This window comes from Microtus oregoni, unplaced genomic scaffold (genome assembly GCF_018167655.1).
Source record: "Microtus oregoni isolate MIOR12 unplaced genomic scaffold, Mior012 000010F_ref0000083, whole genome shotgun sequence".
NCBI classification, from domain to species: Eukaryota; Metazoa; Chordata; class Mammalia; order Rodentia; family Cricetidae; genus Microtus; species Microtus oregoni.
Genome location: NW_024543069.1, coordinates 686,772 through 714,379, shown reverse-complemented (window position 1 = coordinate 714,379; position 27,608 = coordinate 686,772). Strand labels below are relative to the sequence as shown.

Genomic DNA, 27,608 nt, shown 5'->3' with positions numbered 1-27,608 from the left:
AGGGAACATGAACAAGAGTCCTGGTCTGTAGCAGTTCTGAAATCTTGCCAGGCTGATGCTCAAAGCGGGTTGGGTTGTACACTGGGATTAATACCCTACAGCTCTTGGCTTGTCTTTCATTTATTAGTTCTGTTATCCGAGTCACCTTTCTTTATTTATTTTTATTTCCCATATGTGTTGGCATTCCCCACCAGAGCGGAGAATCTATTACAGTTGATGAATGTCCCTTCATATGTGGTATGTCATCACAGCTGAGGACTTTTAGCCTTTTTTCCTATCTGAAGAATTTTTGGAGTCTGAAAGTAGTTCCCCATTTCTTTCCTCCCTTCTTCCCTCCCTCCCTCCCTCCCTCCCTCCCTCCCTCCCTCCCTCCTTCCCTTTTATCCTCCTCCTCCTCCTCCTCCTCCTCCTCCTCCTCCTTTGTGTATGTGTAAGTGTGTGTCCAGGTGTTCATGCATGTGTTGGTATATGCATCTGGAGGCCAGAGGTTAGTTAGCTTCAGGTTGTTTCTCAGAAGCTGTCAACCTTGTTTTTTGGAATAAGTGTCTTTCACTGGGACTGGAGGCTCTCTGATTAGGGTTAGACTGACTGGCCAGCTAGTTCCAGGGCTCTGTCTGTCTCTGCCTTTTCAGTCCTGGGGTTTTGATGCTGGGTGCTGGAGACTGAACGTTGGTCCTTGTGCTTACTTAGAGAGCTCCTTACCAACTGAGCTATCTCCCCAGTCCACTCCTCTCATTTCCTACTGTCAGTATGCCTCTGGTTCTCTAAGCTGGCAAGGTTTCTGCATGTATACTTTCCTTTTTCTCAAATTAGTATAATTATATTTATTGTTAGTATTTTGACAAGGTAACCTGTAGGCCAAATTCTGATCCTTGCCTGCTACTTCCTTGATGCGGGGATTAGAGGCTTGTAACACTATGCCTGGCTTTTGTATGCTGCTGGATTGAACCCAGGCTTCGGATGTGTTAGGCAAATAGTTTGCGAATTGAACTACATCCCTAGCTCTAGACTACTTTTTTAGGAGTCATCTTAAGTTAACGACAAAATTGAGGTATATACCTTTGATCTTCTATATTTTCCTTCCTTTTGCTTTGCATATTAATGTTGCCCACAGAAAATAAATATTATCCCTAATTAGTTTTACTTGATTAAGTCTGTTGATCATCTGCAGTGATTTGTTTTCACGCTTGCTCTTTTTTGGTTTTTCTTCACTGTTAGTGGTTAAAGGTAATTCTGGTTAATTTTTAATTTAGTGCCATTAAAGATTGATTGGAGCTTTCACATTTCTGTGTGTGTAGGGTTTTACACTTAGGGTTCTCTTTAGTGACCTCATTAGCATCATGGTAATATTTGACATTTTGTTTTATGTTTACTTAAAAATGGTAAAAGCATGGCTTTTGTATTTATTTTTACTATTCCAATATCTTAATTATCATGTATAACCATGTCTAAAATAGTAATTTGTTTTTCCTTCCATTCCTGTTTCATTCGTGAATACTTCAGTCAGTGTATGTCTCTAAAGGATAAAGAATATTCCAAAAAATCCCAAAACAATTAAACCATAATACCATTAATAATTCTTTAAAAAAAGTACTTTTATTATATTTGTATGAGTATTTTTGCCTGCATGTATGTGTGTATATCACATGTGCAGTTGGAGGTCATGGAGGTCAGAAGAGGGCCTAAAATCCTGTTGTATTTGGGTGCTGGGGACCGAGTCTTCTGGAAGAGCAACAAATGCTTTTAACTACTGAGCCAATTTTTCAGTCCCTGTTCATTACTGTGATTATCTGCTTCTGACTCCCAAGTGCTGGAACTAAATATGTGTGCCATTATATGCAGCAATTATTATTACTTTTTAAAGGAAATTAAGTAATAGCTCATCCAGTAAATATTCAAACAAATTTTTATTTATAAATTTAAAATATTTTGTTATTGCTCTGTGTTTGTATCTGTGTGTGCATGATTTGTGATGGTAGGCATGCATGTGCCATGGCATATTTGTCGAGGTCAGAGTACAACTTTGTGATGTTGATTCTCTCCTTTCACTTTAAGTGGGTTCTGAGGATCAGGCTCAGTTCACCAGGCTGGTATGATGAGCACCTTTACTGTCTCAACAATCTTGCCTGCCTCTAGATACCCCTATACTTCTCATGTGTATGTGCATGTCCTCTTTTTGTGTATGCATATGCCTGCTTGCATTTGTGGGCTCTTGTGTGTGTCTGTGTGTGGCAGTGCACATGTATGTATATTGCTTGAGTGTGAGGCTCGAGGCTGATATCCAGAACCCAACTGTATTGCCTGTCACCTTATACTCTGAGACAGTCTCTATATCAAACCCAGAGCTCAGCAATGTGGCTAGAGTCTAGCTCGCTTGTTCCAGGGATGCCTGTTATACCCACCCAACGTTTACATGGGAACTGGGGGTCTGAACACTTGTCTTCCTGTTTGAACAGCAAGTGCTTTAACTACTGAGTCATCTCGTCCCTCATCTTTTTGTCTTAACACATCATCCTGTAGTTAATATAAGGACTTTATATACTTTCCTTCTTTTGAAACACTGGTTTACAGTAAGAGAATCTGACTTGATAACAAAACTGATTTGCTGACAAATCTTTTTACAATGGCAGGTTTTGCTCTTTAAGTTTGCTGCTCCTAACACTATAACAAGATACCCGGTCAAACTATTAACTTACAGAAAGTGAGTCCATGTAATCCAAACCAGGGAGAAGTGACTCTGAAATGCTTCTGGAGTGCATTGCTGTTGGATGAAGTTTCAGGCGGGAGGTAATGGTGTTGTTTCATGTGAGCAGTCACTTTAGTACATTCCACTTGGTTGCTTTTAGAAAATGCGTTTATTCTGATGGAAGGGCCAGAGAACCTAGCAAAAAAGCTTATAAGGTCTTTGCTTTTCTTGAGTGGAAATCCTTTTACTTAGATGCTAGAGGAAACATGACGGTGCCCCCTCCGCATATTTGCCCTTTTGGTCCTTCTTAGCTCACTGAACCCAGGGCCTTACAGATGCTGGGTAAATCTCTAACACTGGGCCTCAGCCCCATTCCCCTGCCATGGGCAGCCTGTTAGTAATGATAAGAAGGGCTGGTTTATATTGTTCAAAATCTGACAAGTTTCCATAAGTCTGGTTTATTGTGTTAAATAGTTATGTATTATTTTGTTTTTTTTCTTAGTTTGACAATTTGTTTCTTCTACATTGTTTAAATTTAGTCATTGAATCATTTTATATCTCTTACACTAGTATTTGTTGATGCTGTTTGAATATTGACTTAAATATCACAATTCTTTTTGTTTAAATACTTTTTTTTCTATTTTAAAGTTAGGGTCTCATGTAGTCTAGGTTGTTTCCAATTCTCTATGTAATCATGGATGACTTAACACCTCATCCTCTTTTCTCTATCTCAAGAGTTGAGATTATAAGCATGTGCCACCACATCTAGCTTTGTTAAATCATTTTCAGCCTTTTAGGATATATATACATGTTGTTGGGGTTTTTGTCCTGCCCAGTTCCCACAATTGTTAAGTCCCCTCCAAAATCACACAGAGGTTTATATTAGTTATAAACTAATTGGCCCATTAGCTCAGGCTTCTTATTAACTCTTATAACTTATATTAGCCCATTATTCCTGTCTGAGTTAGCCACGTGGCTTGGTACCTTATTCGGTGGGGCAGTCACATCTTGTTTCTTCTGTGGCTGGGCAACGATTGCATCCCCTTCCCAGAATTCTCTGGTTCTCATTGACCCACCTCTACTTCCTGCCTGGCTACTGGCCAATCAGCATTTATTTAAAATATAATTGATAGAATACAGACCACTGTCCCACACCATATACACACTTTAAAAATTTAAAAGAAAGTTTCTTGGTCAAGCTTTCCTTAATATCCTGGCTTCTAAAAGTGACTGTGGAGGCTGGTTTTATGTGTACTACTTCTAATGCCTGTGGTATACTATTTGTTCTTTCTTTTTAGCCCTTTCTGAAAGTGTCTTTTTGTAGAAGTGAGGTGAACTAAACTTTGAAAATTAGCGTGGGAGAACAAATAAGTGGAATGGGGTATATACTAATATTCCTGGTTTTAAGTGAGTGCTATACCCTTCAGAGATAGCCTCATTTATGTGCTTTCTCCAGTCAGACCTACTGTGTACCTCATCAGCTCTAATTTATCCATCTATTGAGGAGTGTCTTTACCATATTTATGATTCATTCCCTTCAATAATAGCACCGCCAGGCTTTACCAAGCCTTCTATACATCAGCCTTTGTGATCATTTTATATCCATACTATGATAACCAGTAGGAATGTTTAGGGAAAAAATGGAGGTGAGGTGTTTTGAAATGTGTCAGGGGGGCTGGAGAGATGGCTCAGCAGTGGAGAGCACTTTCTGCTCTACCCACAGGACAGCTCACAACTGTCTGTAATTCTAGTTCTAGGCAATCTGATGCACTCTTCTGACTTCTGTGGACCCTAGGCATACACACGGTACACAGACAAATGTGTGGGTAAACACCCATAGTCCTCCTCCTCCTTCTCCTTCTCCTCCTCATCATCATAAATAAAGAGAAGAGTGGCAGAATGGACCAAATGATGGAACAGATGGAACAGTTATTCTGAAGGTTATGAAGAACTATGACATTTTTTTTCCCATTAATTATGCAAGCACACGTCACACTCACACACGGCACACAGACAGCACAGGCACAGAGACATTCAGACACACACAGTACAAACTCACTTACCTGGGACTCTAACCGGCGACCTCGGACTCCGTGGAACTATGACATTTTTGTATAGAGGTTACTAAGAAAGTAAAATGTTATTATTATTTTTGGTTTGTTTGTTAAAACAGGTTAAACACACCTTTAATCTCAGCATTCGGGATACAGAGACAGGACAGGCGGATCTTTGTGAGTTCGAGGACAGCCTGGTCTGTAAGAGCTAGACCTAGTTCCAGGACAGCACAGAGAAATGCTGTCAAAAAACAACCCCTCTCCCCCCCCAAAAAGAAAGAAAAGAATACAGGGATACAGGGTCTTTCTATGTGTCAGGGTTCAGGGACCAGCCTCTAAAAAATACCTCTTGCCAGCATTGGAATTTAGAAATATAAGTAAATAATACAGAAATGCATAAGATAATAAAACAGAAACATGTATAGAATAGTAAGAGGTAGGAGTTCCAGTGAGTTGCCTGCGTTTAATTTTCAATTGCTTAAAATACCCCTAACCCCAAAAAGTAGGAGTAAGACAAAAAAACTACATTAACATGATATAAGGAAATGAACATATCAATTGAAGGTCTCTGGCTACATAGATAGTTAACCATTCTGTTGCTAGAACAAAAGAAGTCGTACGCCACCCTAGACCAAAACATTCTCTTGGCAATCCACTCCCTGGGTGGAATCCAAAGTTATCTCCTTAAGGGAACTGGAATTTAGTTGGATCCTTAGACTTTTGTTTGAGGTAGAAACATAGCTACTTCTCCATTCCTGAAATACAGGGTCTGGCTATTAGGCACACCTGTTGACAATAACCTCTGATCTAAACCTGGGTGGGACCTTTGTTTGAGGTAGAAGCACAATTAACCTAGAATGAATAGAGGTAAGTTACAACTCTCTGACTTTTGGTCAACGTGGAAACATGCTCACATTTTTGGGCCTCCACATCTATGTAGACCTGGCTGTTCTAAAATTCCTTATGTAGAGTAGAGTGTCCTCAAAGTCACAGAAATTCTCCTGCCCCTTCCTTCCCAGTCCTGAGATTAAAAGTGTGTGACTCCATGCTGGGATAAAATGTTCCTGAGAGTCTTCTGGTGGTGGGATTAGAGTTGGGAGCCAAACAGGTGACTGTCAAGTAAGAAGTATTCCTAATGCCCTTAATGTGTTATTGATTTTTGTTCTTGATAACTAAAATCAAACCAATTTTTAAATTAAAAGTGCTTAGTTGATGATTGAGTTTCATGGAGAGCTCAACTAATGAGAGCTTGGTGAAGGCTTATCTTTCCAATTTTGTAGATTTCAAGGTCATGAGCTGGACTCTGGGCCTTAGCCTGGGACTTCTGATGGTGAGGTACTGAGGAAGATAATTAAATGTCAGTTCTAGAGTTGGAAGTATAGCTCAGTGATACACTAGTTTGCCTGCTATGCCTGAAAATTACGTTCAACACCTGGCCAAACAACAGTAACAAGTCGGGCAGTGATGGTGCAAGCCTTTAATCCCAGCACTTGGGAGGCAGAGGCAGGTTGATCTCCGAGTTGGAGGCCAGCCTAGTCTACAGTGCAAATTCCAGGACAGCCAGGGCTGCTCCAAGAAACCCTGTCTCAGGAGAGAGAGGAGGGAGGTTGTAAAAATACTGCTTGGATATTTTGCTTTTAATTTAATGCATTTATTTTTTGTTTATAAGTTGCTGATTCTCTAAATTCTCCTTCATCTACATCCACGATACCCCATATGCACGACTCTTTTGGGCTCATAAAAAACTTCACATAATACTTTATAAGGAAAAAGAAATGAAGCACACTACGCGCTGAAGAGCATTTTTATTGATAGTCACCTGCATATATGATCTAGTATTAATAATCTATGGTGTGGTACTTTTCCAGGGTTTTTTTTTTATTGTTGTTGTTTTTTTAAGACAGGGTTTCTCTGTAGTTTTTGGAACCTGTCCTGGAAGTAGCTCTTGTAGACCAGGCTGGCCTCAAACTCACAGAGATCTGCCTGCCTCTGCCTCCTGAGTGCTGGGGTTAAAGATGTGTGCCACCACCGCCTGGCTCTTTTCCAGGATGTTTTTTTGGCTCTCAAATAGATAAATTCCTGTTTTTATGTATTGTAGTATTTTGTTAAGCATTAGCATGTGTATAATATCTCTTTCCTTTTTCTTCTCTGTGTCTTCAGGGAACCTTATTTCTTGTTTTTTCCACCTCCCAGCCATTGACATTGATAAAGAAAACCTTAAAACAGTGTTATGCTAGGCAGTGGTGGTGAAGGCTTTTAATCCCAGCACTCAGAAGGCAGAGGCAGCCAGATCTCTGTGAGTTCGAGGCCAGTATGGAACAGCGGGAGTTCCAGAACAGGCTCCAAAGCTACACAGAGAAACCCTGTCTTGAAAAATCAAATAAATGAAAACCAAAGAACTCCCACAAGGTTATTAGCACGTCTGTATAATTCTGATTTTTCCCTAAAGTCTTTATAAACAAATGTAACTGTTTACATTTTTTATGCCTTTGTTATACAAAAGGTTGCTCGCTGTACCTCAGAATTGGGTCTTGTCTTTTCTTTCTTAGTTGCTTCCTAGATCATCTAGGTCTTTCTAAATTGATGTAAACAGCTCTATTATTTTATAACGTAGAAGCTACAAAATTTTTCATTGCGTGAATGGGCCAAGGTTGACTATACTCCTGTTTCTTTTGGTGTGACGAAACACCATTACCAAAAAGCATGTTTGGGAGAAAAGGGTTTATTTGGCTTACACTTCACCGTTGGTGTTCATCACTGAAGGAATTCAGGTCAGGAACTCAAACAGGTCAGGATTCTGGATGCAGGAGCTGATGCAGAGGCCATAGGAGGAGTTGCTTACTGGCTTGCTTCCCTGGCTTGCTCAACCCACTTGCTTGTAGAACCCAGGACCAGCAGCCCAGGGGTCTTTAAATGAGAAAATGCCAGCCAGGCGGTTGTCGTCCACGCCTTTAATCCCAGCAGAGGGAGGAGAATTTCTGAGACTCAGGCCAGCGTGGTCTACAGAGTGAGTTCCAGGACATCAGCCAGGGCTACACAGAAAAACGCACTTCAAGCAGTAGAACGTTCATAGCTTTCCTAGACTCTCTCTAGTTATGTTTTCTTTCCTCCTCCAAATGTAGAATTAAAAAATATTAAAAGCCTTTTTTATTAATCTATTATCCAAAAACATATCAGGTTATAATTTAATTTTTGCCAATTTGTAAGTTTTCTTATTACAATTTAAATTTGCATATTTGTTTAACCAACTAATGTATTTGGTTCCTTGAGACAAGTGCTTATTGTAGTCAGGACTGGCCTTGAACTTGCTGTGTAGCTGAGATTGGCCAAAAATTCCTGCTTTCTCTACCACATCTAGCCTAATATATTTTAAAAGTATCAGGTGAATTTGTTTATTGAAGAACCTGTAACTTTGGACATTTTATATTTTTCCGTCTGAATTTTGTTCATTGAATACTAATAATGTACTTATACATGTCCTGAAGTCCAGTATTTCCTGCATTTTGGCAGCAGAATCTCGTCTGTGTCAGACTCGGCTTCCATTCCCCTGGCTAGACTGTAGGTGGTGCTCTGCCCTTTCCTTGGAAGCAATTGTGCCTGGCTTCTCTGTGTGGATGATGTTATTGGCCCTGGTATTCATGATCAAAATATATTTATTTACTTAGACCCCCAAAAAAGTGGTCACAGTGTCTATCTTTCTCTCTCTGGTGTGTGTGTGTGTGTGTGTGTGTGTGTGTGTGTGTGTGTGTGTAACTGGAACCTTTCAATGAGGGAATACTTGATTTGGTTACCCAGTGTACATTTATGGAAGGCAGAATAAATGGGCAGTTTTTTCTCTTAATTTTACTAGTTTTCAAAGGGACAGGTATTTCTGCCTTATCATCTTTTAGAGCAATGGCTCACACACAGAGGTTGAAAACAGATATCCTGCATATCATATCCTAACATTATGATTCATAACAATAGCAAAATCATAGTTATGAAGTATGAATGAAATAATTTTATGGTTGGGGGTCGCCACAACATGAGGAACTATGTTAAAGGGCCACAAAAGTAGGAAGGTTGTGGAGTACTGCTTTAGAGAAAACCAGTGAATTTGTTCTTGTGAATTAGAAATTTCATGAATTTAAATGTATTTGATTATAATTGTTCTTATCACTGAACCACAGATTGCCTTGTCTTTGGCTAATAGGGTATTTTGGCAGAGCCTTTTTCATCTGATGATAATCCTGCTATTGTGTATGGCAAGATAATTTAGGCTCAGTTGTTTATTTCTAGCCCTAGACCTTGGATCAGATGTTTTTAAGAGAAACTCTTGGTCAGAAGTGCCCCTTCAAAACTTCAGCCAAAGTACTATTTACACTCATTGTTACACTTTGGTTATTGCTCGTGTGGCTTTCAGAGGCCAGAACTACACATATACTCTTAAGTACCAATTACAGTTGTATTATTGGAGTGTGTGCTTAAATTATCTTATAACTGCCTAGTGATACTTCTGTTAAGTCCAGGGTTAGTTGTTCAGACCCTATCAGGTTGAGCACATTGTTTTCTCTATCTACTTCACATGTTTTTATCATGAAAGGCTGTTAGATTTTGACAAATTCTTTTTGTGTTTATTGAGATGATCATATTATTTTCTTTTTCTGTTATCCATGTATATAATTTATTGCTTTTTACTGTATATACTATGTATGTGGGTGCACAAGCATATGTGTGTGTGTACAGTTGCATGCTTATGTGTATGGAGACCAGAGCTCACCCTTGTATATTGTTTCTCATATACTACCTACTTTTTTATTGTTTTTTTGAGCCATGTTCTCTCATTGGGCTGAAGCTCTCCACACAGCTTAGGCTGCCTGGCCAGCCCCAGGGATCCAGTTGTCCCCACCTTCCCAGGACTGGCATTAAATATATGCCACTCTGTTTTTTTTTTTTTAAGTATGGGTCCTAGGCCTTGAACTCATGTCCCAGATATTTTATCGACAGAGGCATCTATAGCCCCATAATTTAATGTTTATGTGTTAAACTAAACTTGTATTTCTGAAATAAATCTGATTTGCTTATTGTGTAGAATTATTTTTACATGTTGTTAATATTTCTTCTCATGTTGTAGTGATATCTACTGTACTTAGTTAGGTGTCTAGTACAAGCGTAACACTGCCTTCATTGAGTTTTTGAGGAGTTTGTGAAGAATTATACTAGTTCATTTTTGACAAAACTGTGAGAGCTCCAGCTGTGCTTTGTGAGTTATTTTTGATTATTATCTTTTTGTTTCTAACCTTTTTATCTTTTCTCTTTCTTATAGAACCAGTTTCAGGAATAAGGGGCTTTCTAGGAATTTTTTACTTTTATCTAAGTTGTTACTTTTTGACAATGTTTCTGTAAGGCTGGTAGTAATATGCTCTCTCTTTTGTTTCCAATTTTAATGATTTGAGTCTTTTTTTTTTCTTGATCAGTGAAACCAAATTTTGTCAATGTTTTCCTTTTGTTCTTGTTGAGACAGGGTCTTCTTACTCTACTGTTGAATTGGAGAGTTCTTTATGTGTTTTAGATATCCTTTTTTTGAGATATTTGCTTTTCAAATATAGTCTGTAGTTTGCTATTTTATTTACACACACACACACACACACACACACACACACACACACACTCTAATACATTAGTTGTCTCCAGGGAATTTACTTTTGGGTCTGAAGTCTAAGATATAACAGTTCATACTTTGTGAAGAAAAAAGATTATTTTTTTTTATGTTCCAAATGTTACTGTTCTTCAAAATAAGACTTTAGATTAGTAACTATGAAAGTAACAATGTAATCTAAAATAGTTTGGAAGTATTAAGGAAATGACAGTGGAGGTGGAGTGCTTGAACAAATACTATGTGCTTGTTAAATACTATGTACTTTTACGTTATTAACACATAATTAGACACACATATTGAGGTGATTGGTTGGAATATGGGATGTGTGACTGCTTGCTGTTTCATATCCTGCGGTGTTTCAGTCCATGCAGTGTAAGTTCAGTGGACTTCTTTCTGCTTGTCACTGGTGACAGATTTCTGATTTTTAAAATATGACAGTGGTATAAATCACTAGTTTGCTAGATTGAACTAGTAATCTATTAAAGAACATGGCAGTATTTACTGTAGATAAATGCAAATTTAAAAAGGTTCTGTGTATGAAGGTTTAAATGATTTATTATCCTTCAGTGCATGCCTGAGTCTGAAGTTATGCAATAGATTTAGAAAATTTCATTTCCTGTTTGAAGGTTCAGATTTGCATATTTTTCTCTAATGCAAGTATTGGAGCTTAGTTTATAGAATATACAGTTAAACTGATAATATTATTGCTTAATTTTTTGGGGGTGAATAACAGTGTCAATCCTTTTAAAGTATAGGTAAGTGATTAAATATACCCACTTTATTTTATTTTTTTTTCTGGGATAGAGATTGAGGGAGAATTTCAGAAATGGAAATTGTAGTCTCTAGGTGGCTTAAGAATTGTGTTCACATGAGTTTTCTGTCTCCTTAATTTGGCTTCTTTTTTTCTTCCCTCTGAAGTTGCAGTTCATGCAGGTTTTAATATGGTGAACAACTAATCCTATAACAAGTTCTTACTTCACACAATTGTTTTTTTTATTATTCTTTTGAGACAGTTGTTCCAGTTGTGTATTTCTGAGTCAGGCCCTTGGTTTATAGCCCAGGTGGACTTGAACTTGTAACCCTCTTGCCCCAGTGCTCACCACTGCCAGGATCATAGTTACCATAACCAGATCTACTTATTTTTAAAAGTAAATCTTTGTTTCAGGACAGTTGCAGAGTCACATGCAGTTTAAGAAATTAGAAAGAGAAATTCTCTCTTCTTTATCTACTTTTCTCCAATATGGAAAAGCCTTGCAGAAGCACAATAGCTTTGACAGTGATAATGAAACTTTCCAGCACACATGGGTGCTTCCTGATTTCTCCCTATAGCCATGACTCTTCCTCCTGCTGCTCCCCTTTGTAACTGCTGAAAACCACCAGTCTTTCTTCCCTTTGTTTTTCCAGTTGAATTGCATATAAATGGAATAATATATAAATTCTTTTTTTTTAACTAGTACAATATCCTGAAGATTTATTTGGATTGTTGTGTGTATCAGCATTCTGTCCTGTTTGTTGTGTATTGGGTACGGTAAAGGTTTTCTGTTTCCATTTTCAGGCTATTACGAAAAAAGTTGCTATAAACATTCATGTTACATTTTTTTTCTTATGGTACATATTTTTTTTAAAGGAAAAATGCTAGATATACATTTGCTAGCTCCAATAGTAGTTGTATGTTTAATTTTTGAAAGAAATTACTGAACTGTCTCTACAATGGGTGTGTCATTTCATATCCTCACAAGCAACATATAAGTGATTCAGCTTCTCTGTAACTTCTCTAGGAATTGATGTTTTTGTTTTCATTCTGATTGCTGTGTCCTGATATCTCATTGTAGTCTGAGTTTCAATAATATCTAATAGTTTTAAACTTTTATTCATAAATTTATTTGTCTTTTTAGTATCTTTTTTAGTGAAATATGTTCTGTTCTTTGGTTTATTTTTTAGTTAGCTTTTTTCTGCTAATGAATTTTGATTCTGAGAGTTCTTTCTATATTTTAGATGTCCTTTTCTCAAGTATTTGGTTTACAAATATAGTTTGTATATAGGTTGGGTTTTTTTTTGAGCAAAAGTTTGTAATCTTTGATAAAGCCTAATTCTTAAGTTTCCCCATGGGATTTGCTTTTGGGTGTGTAGTCTAAGAACTCTTAATTAGCCTTGAGAAGTTTTGTTTTCTAATAGTTTTATATTGTACATTTTAGCCTGTGACCTATACTAAACTGTTTTGGGTTGGGTATGATACTTGTGATAGTGTTTATTTGTTTGTTTTTTAATGTCTTAAAAGGCCATGTGCTTAAAAGGTCTTCACCACTAAGGTGTTTTTCACATTCGTCAAAACTCAGCCGGTATAGTTCATTTCTAGATTCTCTTTTCTGTTCCATGGATTTGTATGTCTGTCCTCCTGGTGACTCCTCATGGTACCGATCACCATAGCAATGTAGAGATCTGAAATTAGGCAGGCAATTTCCTCCCACTTCCCCCTTTAAGATTGCTTTTCTGTTATAGTTCATTTGCTTCTTCCGTATAAATCTTAAAATAATATTTTCTACATTTGTAGAACTCTTTTGGGGATTTATGATAGAAACTATTAAATGTACCTGTGCCATCTTTTGGGGAATGTTGAGACAACACCGTAGTTCTTCATGTTTTGGTGGTTTTATGTCTAAGTGCTTTTTTTGTATTTCTGTCAGTTGTAAATGTTGCCATTTTTATTTCTTTGCCTATATCGTCATTGTTAATAGACACAAATAGAACTGTCCTTGTATCCTTGTTTTGTAACCAGTCACCTTGCTAGAAGCTCACTTTTTTAACTTTGTTATGTAGGTTTGCAGTCATGATTCATGTGTGATCAAGTTTCTTTTCTATCTTTTTCCTCTATCTTTGTTTTGAGTTTAGAAGCATAAAATTTGTGATCATTTTGAAACATTTAATAGTAATATGCAGTGAAATTACGTGAACATTGAAGTATTTTTTTTTGTTTAAAATTACAAATATTTCCATACTAATTACAGGGTTATTAAAATTTCCTTTTTTATGTTGAGAAATTTGTGGTAGCTTGTGATCAAGCCCTGGTCTTCTGGAAGAGCTTCCAGTGTTCTTAACCAAAGAGCTATCTCTCTAGGCCTCCCCTTGCCTTGTTTTTAAAAGACAATTTAGTGCTGGTTAATTTGCAACTTGCTTCATACACTAGGTTGTCCTTGAACTCACAGAGATCTGCAAGTAAAATCTCTTAAAGCTAAATCTGTTCTCTTCAGTTCAAAAGCTTTCTGCTTTCTGTGGAGCTTTGTCTGCAAACATTTTGAAGAAGGGGCAGCCCAAAGGTTTGCTGTGGTCAAATAAGGGAAAGAATATTGTTTGTGACCGCAAAGCAGCCTTGCAAAGCAGTCAGATTCTTCTTTGGTCACTCATTGAATGGCAGTTTGTAAAGAGTAATAGTCTCACTATCAGTGGCAGGTCATTGAGGGTTAGCTTTCTCTTGAAAGGCTGGGGGTTATGTACTTGCTAAAGAGCTGAATATTCTCTCACCTCTCTATTAGTAAAGCACTGAAGTAAGGACTTACTACATTTTTGGGTAGTTTTGTTAAAAATATTTTTATAAGTTTTGAAACAGTTGCAGTTTCTTTCTTGAATTCTAAATATCTGCCATCTCACAATATTTGAGATTAAAAAGATATATATATAAAAGGAAACTCCCCGTAGCTGGGATTAAAGCACACTTTCAGCTACTCCTACTTCTTGGCACACAGATATAGACTGTAATCCTCATGCCTGGTTGCACTTGTATCTCTATTTCCTTTTCCTTTTTTACTTGCCCACATTTTTTCTCCATACCATTTGTTTTTGGTTTTTTCATTGATTCTTTTTCAGTTTTTTAAAAACATAATTCTTTATAGATTCTTTGGAAATTTCACATCATGCACCCAATCCCTTTCACTTCCAGCCCCTCCATATCCATCCCTCACCCCTGCAGTATATCCCCAAAATTAATTAAAAACAAAACAACAAATAAACAAAAAACCTCACCTCGATCCTCCATCTTTCCAACACCTCTTCATTCACCTATATATTGCTCTTCACCCTATATATTGAGGCAGAGTCTCTTACTACAACCCAGAGTTTACTGATTCTATTTAGTCTAGCTAGGCAGTTTGCTCTGGGGATCACATCTTTATATTCTGAGCGCTGGGATTCCAGGCAGGCTGTCATGCCTGATTGGCATTTTTGTGGTTCAGGTGATCTGAACTCTGTTCCTTAAGCTTAAATGGAGAGTTTATTATCCACTGAACCACCTCCGAAAGCCCATGGTCTGGCATTTAAAGAGTTTTTGAGAATGTTTCCTGGGGAATTTAGTTGGTAGCATTAAAAAACAACTTCAGTAGATACTGGGGTCATTAGTTTGCTAGGAATGTGTAACAAGGACCTAGTAATTGAGCTGCCGAAACAACAGCAGAAACTTACTGCCTCAGAGTTTTGTATACTAGAAGTTAAAATCTAATGTGGTTGTAGTTTGGTTCTCTCTCTCTCTCTCTCTCTCTCTCTCTCTCTTTCTTGGTTTTTTGAGACAGGGTTTCTCTGTAGCTTTTGGAGCCTGTCCTGGAACTAGCTCTTGTAGACCAGGTTGGCCTTGAACTCACAGAGATCCGCCTGCCTCTGCCTCTGCCTCTGCCTCTGCAGAGTACTGGTGATGTGCACCACCACCCCCGGTTTATGAAAATCTTTTTCATGAGTCCTTCCTAGCCTTTAGAACAGTGGTTCTCATCCCATGGCTTGCAATCCCTGCTCGGGGGTCGTGAAGGACTCTAACAAGTCGCTACAGTTTATGACAGTAGCAGAGTTACAATTATGAAGTAGCAACAGAAATACTTGTACAGTTGGGTCATCACCACATGAAGAACTGTTATTAAAGGGTCGCAGCATTAGGAAGGTTGAGAGCCACTGCTCTTGAGGCTTTGCAGGAATCTTTGCCATTATTTGTCTTAAAATTATCACCGAGAATTCTGTGTCCATCTTCACCCGGTATTCTCACTCATGTATGCCTCTGTGTAAGTTTTCCCTTTTTGTTAGTAGTCACTTTGGATTAGGGATTATCCTCATGACCTTGTCTGAACCAGTTACATTACAACCAACCTATTTCCAAGTAAAATTGCTTTCTGAAATAATGGATGTTAAGACGCTAACATAGCTTTATTTATTTGTTTATTTTAGTGGTGGTGGTTGTTTTTTTATAAGACAGGGTTTCTCTGTGTAGTTCTGACTCCTGGAACTAGCTCTGTAGATCAGGCTGGCTGCAAATTCAGAGATCGGTCTGCCTCTTCTCCTGAGTGCTGGGATTAAAGGTGTGTGCCACCACTGCCTGGCAGATTTTTCTTCCCTCCAGGGAGCAAATAATTTGGACCATAGTGGGAGCCATACGGCATAGTGGTGCTTATTGAATGATCTCATAAGAATGTAGTGAGGATATTTTGATTTTGAACCTTATTAGGAAAAATAATGCAGTTCTCAAAAACTAGACCAAGATAGACAGTGTAAGTTTTACCACCTGCTATTTCACTTAAAACACTCCCAAGTAGTGCCTGTTAGGTGGCTCAGTGGTAAAGGTGCTTGCTGTCGAGTCTGACATCTTAAGTTTCATCCCTGGGAGCCACAACTGACTTCTACAAATTACCCTTTAACCTCCACATGTGTGCTGTGGTGTGCACAGACACATGTTCATACACGCAAAACAAATGTAATAAAACATAGTCACAGGTATATTTTTATAACTTTTGAGGAAATTTAACTATAGCCATTTATATTAATTCAGTTGGCACAATGGAGACACCAAAACACATTAGTGGTTTCTAAAAAGGAGACGTGTTTGTCCTGTTGAAAATCTGGGCCGTGGGCTGCTGCAGTGGTTCTGAGGTTGCCAGGATCCAGGACATTGATGAACCTACTATAATCTCACTATGAGATGGATGCTGAGCTTCTGAGGTGGCTTCTCTGGCTATCCGCTGTTTATGTATTGTATATGTTATGCAGGGGGATGGTTGGGAAGACAAGGCTGAGATGGGAGGGTTGTGAGTTTGGGGTCAGCCGAGAAAAATAAGGCGTTCATCTCTGTGTTAGTTAGTACCTTTAATGTATCCTGCTTGCTTCAAAACTGCTAATTTTTTTAAAAAATATTGATCTCAAAGTATCTAGTTTTCCCCAAGGACCCATTCCTGTATGAATGTGACACTGTACGTGAGAGGAACTTTATTTTCTTATATGTAAACAAGCTCAGAATAAGTAATTTAGACATTTTTGGACAAGTCACAAGAACTATAGCGAAACCTGGTCGGTGGCGAAGGCTGAGATTATACCCTACCCCATCTTCTGTTGCACGGTGCTCTTGTCCTGTCTCTGAGGAGAAATGTAGCAAGTTCACATTGAGTTATCTAGAGTAAGCATGTTCACCTGTGAAGTACCAGGGTGTTGAGTTACAGTCTTCCAGCTTTATAAATCTTTTGAAGAGAAGATACATAGTTTTCATCTTCCTGAATTTTCTGTTCTTTATTTTTTTTGAGAATATAAGTGACTCATCTTAGTGACCAATTTTAAGTTAAGGCATTTTATTATTAAAACTATTGAGATGAAAATTATCACACTCAAATTAAGATCTTGGTACAAAAGTTGTAAAGGTTCATTTGAATTCTTTGAAATAAATACTTTAAAAGGTCTATAATCATATACATTAAACTGTGACCTATATAAAGCATGTTATGCCACCCTGAAGGTTGCTATAAAAATTGTTTATGAAGTTCATGCAAGACTAAAATATGTTGAAATGGAGAGTTTTGAAAAATGTTCTATATAGCAGAGGAGACCAAATCATGCTAAAATGCAGGAAAAGACTATACATCAGTTTCCAGGCTACATTATTCAAAAAAAATACAACCATAAAAAGGTAATAAGATTACATTTTCACATTTCATGGCTGGTAAAGTGCATTAGGCTGCTCAGATATTCATAACTCCCTGTGACATTTGGAAGATTACATTTTGGAGGGGAGAGCCATTACTGCCGCTCAGATAATAGCTCGCGATGCCTGGTCCTGGGTATGATCCTCGTCAGTGGAGACAAATTTGTGTTTTGAAGGTTGATCAGCTTCAAATAACTATTAGAAAGGGTTAACCTGACATATTGTAGGCTCTCCGCTTGGTTTTTAGGTATAATAGATATGCATGCATACAGTATATCAATATGCCACACATTTGTATGTACAAAATTCAGTCATCAATTTTCTCCTTGAGAGGCATATCTTACAATATTTAATGCAGTGGAAAAATATTTAAAACACCTGTCTGACTATTGCTTTCACACTATAAGCTCAATTTAGAAGCTGGTGAAATATTTGGGTTTTTATTTGGAAATTACTTTCCAAATTAATTCTGTAGCTTCTTGGAAGGGTGATTACTGATGGTAATATATACAGATAAGAGTGAAAGATGGATGTTAGTAACACTAAGGTGAAGGCAAGGCTTCTCAACTGAGTTCATGAGGCTTTTGTCCTGTTTAGTTCTACCCAGAAGACACATAATTGTTGAAGAGATTTTCACAGTATTTGAACTCTCCATGTCTGTCTGTCTGTCTGTCTGTCTGTCTGTCTATCTATCTATGTATCTATGTATCTATCTATCTATCTATCTATCTATCTATCTATCTAATCTATCATCTATCTATCTCTATCTCTATCTGTCTGTCTGTCTGTCTGTCTATCTGTCTATCATCTGTCTATCTGTCTATCATCTATCTATCTATCTATCTATCTATCTATCTATCATCTATCTATCTATCTATCTATCTATCATCTCTATCATCTATCTGTCTATCTATCATCTATCTATCTATCTATCTATCTATCATCTATCTATTTATCTATCTGTCTATCTATCATCATCTGTCTATTTTTCTTGTAAATTATTTGGTTTGTTTGTCCACATGCTGTTTGTGTGTATTTGAGGAAGTGCCTTTCTGTACTCAACTGAGAACTTCTGGGTTCTGTCTACTAGAAAATATTGCTGAAGTTGTCTGCCTTACTATTGTGTCTCTATGATTTTTCACAAAACCTTTTCTCTTTCTGCTTTTCTCTCGTGAAATGCTGAGTTTAGGACAGTGTGCTATCACATGTAACACTGTATAGGGTTATTGGTGTTTTATGGCTGTGGGATCTATTGTTTGTTTGCTTTATTCCTGAGACTTTATGGTGTATTTTCTGACCAGAAGTTACTCTTGTGCTCGAAGAAGTTACTCTTTAATTTTGCATTCTATTTTCTGGGTGGATTTCCACATATACTATACCCATTTCTTCAGCATCACTAACGTATGAGAAGACATTTCCCCAAGTCCTTACCCATAGTACATTTTATTATGTATATTATTTAGGACTTGGAATTTTATAACATACCTAAATAATTTTAATTTTGTTACTAAAATTGATTTTGTGAACAAGATTGAGGTTTTACTCATATGTCATGGTGTCATTGTAGTCATTTTATTCATTGCTTTGTCCTAAAATTTACTTCAAATTTTTCTTTTAGGAATTTTTTAATATTTACAACATGAATCATGAATGATTTTTCTCCTTTGTGTAATTACATTTTGATTTTGTGGTTTTTTTCTTATGTACTTAGCCCCTCCCCCCAAATTACTTGAGGTTAAGCCCAGAGTCTTATATGCTAGGTGTGCACTCTAGCACTGAGCTATAGTCTCTGTTCAGAATTTTAATTTATATTAAATTGATCAGTGAGAATCCAGAAATCTTAACAATCTTTTTTGATATTTAATAATTTTTTGATAATTAATTAATGAATTTTGATAATTAATTAATGAATTTTTTGGAGGCACGGTCTCTAGTAGCCCAAGCTGGCCTTAAATTCAGTATTTAACTATAGATAACCCTCAACTCTTTTCTTTTTTGTTTTGTTTCGTTTTGTTTTTGGGGTAGGATCTCACTATATATTTCTGGCTGGCCTGGAGTTTGCTATGTAGACCAGGCTGGTCTTAAACTCAGAGTTCTGCTTGCCTCTGCTTTCTGGAGTGCTGGGAATGGCATGGGCCACTATATCACTATGCTTGACCTTTATACTTTTTTTTTTTTTAAAGATTTGTTCATTTGTTATTTAATGAGGATGAGAGTTTTGCCTCCATGTCTTTAAGTATACTGTGGGTGTGCCTGATACCCTTGGAGGCCAGAAGAGGGTGCCCAATGACTTGGAATTGGAGTTAAGGGTGGTTGTGTGTAATGTGAGCCCTGGGGTCCAAACCTGGACCATCTGTGATGAAGCTGTCTTTCCAGCCCTGACGCTACTTCTCAAGCACTAGGATTTAGGTGTCTGGTCTAAAGGGCTTAGAAAAGGCTTTACCTCTCAAGTTTACAATGGCAATGGGTTTTTTGATACTATTGCACATACTGGCTTTGTGGGAGCCTAGGCAATTTGGATGCTCACCTTACTAGACCTGGATGGAGGTGTGTGGTCCTTGGACTTCCCACAGGGCAGGGAACCCTGATTGCTCTTTGGGCTGTCGAGGGAGGGGGATTTGATTGGGGGAGGGGGAGGGAAATGGGAGGCGGTGGCAGGGAAGAGACAGAAATCTTTAATTAATAAATAAATTAATTAAAAAACCACGTTTCTACCATTTATTGAATCTGAAAATGACTTTCTTAAGTTACCCTATATTTGTTATTTTTAAAATATTTTAATTTTTATATTCCAAGTTTTAATCTGCTTTGTGCTATCTAGATTTGAAGATTTCGTCAGAGGATTTATTTTTTTGAGATTTACAAAAAGTCGAATATTTTGTTGTTGGGGGGCTGTAAATGGGTAGTCATTGCTACTTTGAAGTTTAGGGACGGCTGATAGTGGTACTAGATGTGCAGTAATGCCTTGAACATGCTTTTGTTTGTTTTCCCTTGGAAGCTGGTAGGAGGCCAGTTTGATCTGGAGATGAACTTCATTATCCAAGAAGGTGAGAGTATCATCTGCATGGTGGAGTTATTGGAGAAATGTGACATTACCTGCCAAGCAGAAGTCTGGAGCATGTTTACAGCCATTCTGAAGAAGAGCATACGAAACCTTCAAGTCTGCACGGAAGTAGGCCTTGTGGAAAGAGTACTGGGGAAGATTGAAAAAGTTGACAGTATGATTGCAGGTAGGACTTTTCTGTAGCGATGTGTGTAAGAAACAGTTTGATTCTTGAATGCTGTATTTTAAAGATTTCTTTTAGCAATATTTTAAGAACAAATACTTGATTATATAGCATGTTTTTATTTAAAATATTATTTATTATTTTTAAGTGTGAGTGTGTGTGTGTGTGTTTGTGAGTGAGTGAGTGTGTGCAATGCCAGCGGAGGCCAGAGGTGTCAGATATCCTTGGAACTGGAGTTTCACGTGGCTGTGCCTTACCCAGCGGGCCTAGAAACCAAACCCAGGTGCTCTGGAAGAGCTGTGTGTGCTCTTAGCCACTGAGCCATTTAAGCCCCATGGCATGTGTCTATACCTCTTGTGTCCAGACTATTATGTGAGCACATATTTTAATTCTTTATCTCTAGAAATATAAGTAGCTCACCTTTTTCATTGTTTGTTTGCTTTTTCTCAGATCTTCTCGTTGACATGTTGGGAGTGCTGGCCAGCTATAGTTTGACAGTTAGAGAACTAAAGCTTTTCTTCAGTAAACTTCAAGGAGATAAAGGACAATGGGTAAAAAACAAAATGAAAATAAAACATCCTAAGTACTAAATGCTCTGGTATTTGAAAGTACCTCTTCCAAGTCATTAGTAGTTTATAAAGTGACTAATAATTATTCCACATGCAGTGCGTGTCAAATTGAGGGGAAGAGATCAAAGTAGCATTTCATGTATATTGCTACTTCTGTTTGTGTGTCCTAGGTAACTACTAATTTGGTCCTGTTAAATTGTGTTATAAAGCTATATGTCTGTTATTTATTGATGTTGAGAATATATTAAGTAGCACCCACTTTCCTTCTGTTCTGAGTGGTAATGGCCCTTTAATGTGAGCAGCATATTCAGGGAACAGCGTCTTTGCAGGTTAGAGCCATCCTCTCCAGGTGCAATCGATGGGTCCAGGTACCTTATGAAAAGCATTTTTTCTTTTTTCTTGCAATTTAGTTAGCTGTTTGTTAGAGGAGTATTTGCTAGTAAATAATTGCTCGATTTTTGTTTGGATCCGTTAGTGACTTGATCATTGCCTTTAGTTCAGCCAGCTGTCCTATAATTATTAGGTCTATCAAATTTCATCCTTATTTGTACCTATAATTCATCATGTTAAAAGATATATTCTTTAGCTTATATGTTGTAAACTCCAACTCTCTGGTGCTTTTTTTGTTTTATATTGATATTAACTGAACTGAATTATGGTCCTGTGTCGTTTACCGTGTATTTACATTATTAGTTTGTCCTCTCCATAACTTGGTAAATTTCATCACATTTTGAAAAAAAATTGTTATTATTTCTCCAAATATTACTTCCTTTTATTCTTCATTTTCCCCTCATCTGGGACATCAAACTTCAGGTAACTTTAGTTTTATTAAATTCAAAAATTTTTGAAAAGATTTTTTCCTCCCTGCCTTTCCTCAGTGCTGTGTAAAACCCAGAGCCTCACACAGCTGCTTCCTCCTGAGCTCGTCGGCAGATTCTGTCCAGATCACTGAGATCTGGTCACTTATTATTTTTTTTTGTCTTTTCTTTTAGAACTTTGTTTTAGATCGGTTTTATTGCTTTACTCTTAGCTGAATTTTTTCCTTCTGCAGTGTTTTAATTCTATTCATTGGGAATTTCAGATGGTTCCTTTTTTTTTTAAAAAACCCTTTTTGGTGTTGTGTGTATATTTGTTTATGTGTGTACATATTCATGTGTGCATGGACTGTAGAGGCCAGAGGACAGCCTGGATATTATTCCTCAGGTGCTGGCACCTTGTTACTGTGTAAAGACCTCTCACTTCCCTGGCAGGGAAGGCCAAGTAGGCGAGGCTGACTGGCCACTTTCCCAATGCTCTTCCTCTTCTTCCTCCTCCTCCTTCAGAATACATGATATGAAAAAAAAGACACTGTATTGAGAAGAGAGTAATCAATCAGCTGAATGATATGTAATATAAAGCCATTTAAATGCTAAACAAAATACACGACTTTTTCATTTGTGTGTGTGCATGTACACATGCATGCCCATGTGCCATTCTGCATGCTTGGTGTTCAGAGAACAACTTGCAGGAGTTGGTTCTCACCTTCTACCCAGGTTGTCAGTCTTAGTAGCAAGCATCTTTAACTGCTGAGCCATTCCACAGGCCACAGAAAGATTTCTGACAGAGTACATAACACCAATATTAGACATAATAATATAACTATTTATGATAAGAAGGACAATCAGAATAGCTTGCGAGATAAATGTAAAATAATAGCTGTCCACTCTGGATAACACAGCCAGCTACTTCTCCCTTTGACTCTTTGAGTAGAATACAAATCCCATATCTCAGTCTACACACAGATTTATGATGTTTATCTGTGGAATGAGAGCATCAATGAACATGCTTATTAGTAAAGACTCTTGATATGGCATCTAATATTTTTTCTAAAGACTTTCCAGTGTAGTGTCCTACAACAGGGACTGTGGGAGGGATTACCTTATTATCTTCTTTGGTTGATTTGTTTATAGAAAAAGGAATTTGGAGGAATGATTTCTCTAGATGGAAATGGTCTAATTTTCTAATTGTATTTGCTGTTTCAGTTTTTTTTGTTACTTTGCTTTTCTTTGAAATATATTTAAAAAATAATTGTGATTGTAGTCATTTGATATTAATCATACTTTTAAAATTGAGTGGTATGGATGGTTAAAAGGTATCTGTTAGATTGAAATATTCCATTTACTAGTAAGATAAAAGGCTGCTAAACTTTTACATAGAAATAATATCTTAGAATAGTAAACAAAACAAGATGGGAGAAAGCCAATGATTTCACCTGTGGTTTGACCTTGTTTTCAGCTTGTAATAAAGAAGAATGAATGCCCTTATTTTTACTATATTTCCTTATAGGCTTATTAAGATGGTAATGTGTATCTAATTGCCCTTGACTTTCCTTATAAATATTAATGAGATTTTCATTTTAGTTCTTGATTGTTTCATGTGCTAGATAGTTTTGTGGGTCAAAGAAACATTAAAAATATGATGTTAAACCCTTTATATATGCTGCGCATTTGAGGCACACTGTAGAATGAAATATGCTAGAGAAATTTAACCACTTCTGTGAGTTCCGGGAGGACTGCTTGAGGAAGTGGACTTTAGACTTCAAGATGAGCTTTGAAGGATGTGAAAGATTTCCTTGATTTGCAGGAGACTGAGGTAGGCTTAGTGAGCACATTTTAAGCAGAGGGGATAGTTTGTAAATAGAACCCAGGATCAAAGATATGCACTATGAATTTGGAGATATAGATCAGTATCTGTTAGGCCATTGAAAGAGTGGTCTCTATTAAAGAAGGAGAGCAAGGGCAGGGTTCAGCTGGTGAAAGTGTTACGGCTCAAGCCGTGCTTTTGGGGTTAGCCTGGGTTCTGACCCTGACCCCACAGTCACTGTGTGACCGGGGGAGTGCTCTTCTACGTCACAGCTTCTTCAGTAAAATCAGGAAAATAACAGGATCATGTTTTAGGTTGTGAAGTTAAAATATTATGACTTATTTAAAGTATCATTTACATTAGAGTCTAAGTAAGCATTATTTAGTACTTGTTAAATTAAGATGTATAAAGGGGTAGGTGGCAGTTGAAGTAGTTTATAAATTTTAAAGGTCAGTTTTTGAAATGTTTGAGGGTGTGAAACAATATTAGATCATATTTACTCAACAAAAATGTGCTCTATAGTACTACAAAAATAACACAGAATTCATTGTATTAAGGTATTTGAAAATAGCATTGTTTATTCTTATAAATACCTTTTAGTTTATAGTATTATTTTGTATATATTAAAGCATGAATGTTATTAAATATGTTTTGTTTTAAGGAGAAAAGCATGATTAATAAATCGTTATTTTATAGCCTCCACATGCTGGGAAGTTGCTGTCTGTGTTAAAGCATATGCCTCAGAAATACGGTCCTGATGCCTTTTTCAACTTTCCAGGAAAGAGTGCTGCAGTAAGTAAATGTGCATGAGGCAAATACCCAAATTTCTCCTTCTCCTTGCTTCTTGGACGTACAGCCTTGTTACACTGGCATGGAACTTGGCAGTTCTATGTTAGGCAGAAGCTTTTCTGCAAGACTTTGCTTAATCCTTAGGACGGTTTTCCCCCTAGCAGTTTGAGAGATGGAGAAATTGCTTCTTAAGGCATTTGAGAAAGCTGCCTACTCGGTTTAGTGAAGGAATAACAACCTTAAAAAAATTTTTTTTTAAAACATCTTTTTAAAAAATATCCATTTATTTATTATGTTTACAATATTCTGTCTGTGTGTATGCCTTCAGACCAGAAGAGGGCACCAGATCTCATTACAGATGGTTGTGAGCCACCACGTGATTTCTGGGATTTGAACTCAGGACCTTCGGAAGAGCAGGCAATGCTCTTAACCGCTGAGCCTTCTCTCTAGTCCCCAGCCTTTTTTTTTTTTTTCATATGCAGTTACACTATACTGTGAATTTATCTTTGTACCTGTCAGAGTGTAATGCTTTGACTTTCTGTCTTTTGAACATCTTTTTTTTAGCCTTAATCCCCAAATTTTGGTGATGGAGGCGGGATGGTCAATAGGCCAGGGTCATCCTAGACTACATAGGGAATTTGAGGCCAGTCCGGCCTCCCTGAGGCTCTATCTCAATAAAATGAAACAAAACTACTTTTGTGATATTTGATTTATTTTTTGGGATTTTCTTACTGTGTTTTGCTTTTATTTTGCCTTGTTGCCTAGAGATGAGATTTTTGTGTTTTAGAAATTCTGGTTAACACTTTGAGGAATTCCTTGAGTGTTTCACAGTCTCAATAGCAGCATTGGAAGGTTCCAGTTTCTTTCCTTGTTGGTACTAATTAATGTTATACTAGGGGATTCTTTTTGTTTTTGTTTTTCCCAGTGTTGGGAGCCAGCTGAAGACTTTGTATGTTCTAGTTGTGTGCTTCTCTATTGAATTAGACCTTCATTCCAGTCATTCTGATTTTGATTTATAACTTCTTGGTGACTAGCAATGTTGTACATCTTTCTATGTCTTTATTGACCATTAGTGTATCTGCTTTTTATATTTTTTGAGACAGAGTCTCACTGTGTAGCTCTTTCAGATATTCAGTTTGGCAAATGTCCCCTCCCACTCTTATATGTTTTTTAAAGTTAAAAGGTATCTTTCAAAACTTGGTTTTATATTTTATTGAAGTCCAATTTATGGCTTCTTAAAAACATTTTAAACTATTTTATTATTTATTCCTATTTTGTGCATTGGTGTTTTGCCTGTGTGTCTGTATGTGGGTGTCATATTCCCCTGGAATTGGAGTTACAGACAATTATGAACTGCCTATGGGTGCTGGGAATTGAACCCAGGTCCTCTGGAAGAGCAACCAGTGCTCTTAACCACTGATCTGTCTCTCCAGCCCTCTGTATTTCTGTTTAAACACTTGTGTTTGGGGTGGCATAATCATGAAGGAATTGTCTAACCTAATGAAGATTTTATGCCAGCATAAAGTATTTATTATTGTATCTTTTCATAGCTTTTGAAACACTGGTAGTGTTTCTTCTAAGTTTATTTTTATCTTTTTAAGTCTGTGTTGCTATTCAAAAACCCTTCATTATATAATATTATATATGTTTGTGTACATTTTAGTTTGATTGTTTCGTTTATTTGAAATAGGGTCTCACTCTGTGGCCCTGACTAGTCTGTCACTTGCTATGTAGACCAGAGATCTACCTTGAACTCCCAGAAATCCACTTGCTAACGCTTTCTGAGTGTTGGGATTAAAGGCATGTGCCACCATGCCCATCTAATATTATATTTAAAAAGTTTAAACTAAGTATAAAATGACTTATGAATACCATTTTGAAAAATATATGAAATAATCCTGTTTAATTTTATAGTTGTGGTTTACAAAAAATAACATAATTAAGCCTTTAACTTCTCATTTCTATCAATTTTTTGGGGGGGTCAAATTTCAATAGTTGGATTTCAGTACTATTTCTTTGCAGTAGAATCTTTCTGGTTATGTCTGTAGGAAAAGATGTAGTTATGAGTTTGTTTTCATCAGTCTACACTGAATGTTTCATTTAATTAATATTTTCTAATTTTTATTTGAGAAAATACAATAGTTATTAAATGTTTTCTTCTCAATAAAGTCTGCTTTGTGATACTTTAATAACTTTTAAAGTGGAAACACACATAGTGTTGTAAAATCTCATTTTCATGAATTCAGTAAGAAAGTTTTCTTGAAAGTTAGTAACTGCATTTCTTTCCTTTAGGCTATTGCATTACCTCCTATAGCCAGATGGCCTTACCAGAATGGTTTTACATTTCACACCTGGCTTAGAATGGATCCTGTAAATAATATTAATGTAGACAAGGATAAACCATATTTGTATTGGTATGTATTTCTAGACTTGATTAGTGTTAATACTTTGTTTTGAAAATGAGTATTTTGAGGTAAAATGAGAACTTAACTCTTCACAGTTTCAGAACCAGCAAAGGTCTTGGATATTCTGCTCATTTTGTTGGAGGCTGTTTGATTATAACCTCAATAAAGTCCAAAGGAAAAGGCTTTCAACATTGTGTGAAGTTTGATTTCAAGCCACAAAAGGTATGAGCTCTTCCTGAGTCTGTTCCCTTAAGAAGCTGTGCAGCCCGCATAGTGCTGTATCAGCCTCGTGTGCGTTTACCCTTTTAAACACATGTATTTCAGTTACTCGGAAGTTAACTTCTATGGTTTGGGTCATAAAGTGACTGAATATTTAGTTATTTGTTGGTTTTATGAGAGATGCTAGGAGAAGAGAAAACGATACTTTAGTACTGTCTTCTTTTACACCTTACCAGTCAGAGGTTGGTGAAGAGTCATCAGTAATATGTGTAGATATAGGTAGCAGATGTAGATGTAAAAATATTCAAATTTTAAGGAAGATATTTGTAATAGATAGTTATTTTTTCATTGTATGTTTGAAAATTTTTATACTATTACATTGGAAAAATTACCTAGTGATTAAGACCAATCTGCTGAGGTTTTCCTAGAATAAATATTGTCCTAGAAGTGAATGTTGGACTG

The 27,608-nt window shown here is 37.0% G+C and overlaps 1 protein-coding gene across 5 annotated transcripts in view; it reads left to right on the top strand.

The window, feature by feature from the left end:
* Positions 1 to 27,608, top strand: part of Lrba (LPS responsive beige-like anchor protein) — a 478,937-nt gene that overhangs the window by 30,622 nt on the left and 420,707 nt on the right. For all 5 annotated transcript variants that reach the window (XM_041659437.1, XM_041659438.1, XM_041659435.1 and 2 more), the window contains exons 3-7: positions 20,314 to 20,545; positions 20,993 to 21,093; positions 24,430 to 24,525; positions 26,815 to 26,936; positions 27,023 to 27,149. In XM_041659437.1, the coding sequence (XP_041515371.1) occupies positions 20,314 to 20,545; positions 20,993 to 21,093; positions 24,430 to 24,525; positions 26,815 to 26,936; positions 27,023 to 27,149 (678 nt within the window). The remainder of the gene's footprint in view (positions 1 to 20,313; positions 20,546 to 20,992; positions 21,094 to 24,429; positions 24,526 to 26,814; positions 26,937 to 27,022; positions 27,150 to 27,608) is intronic.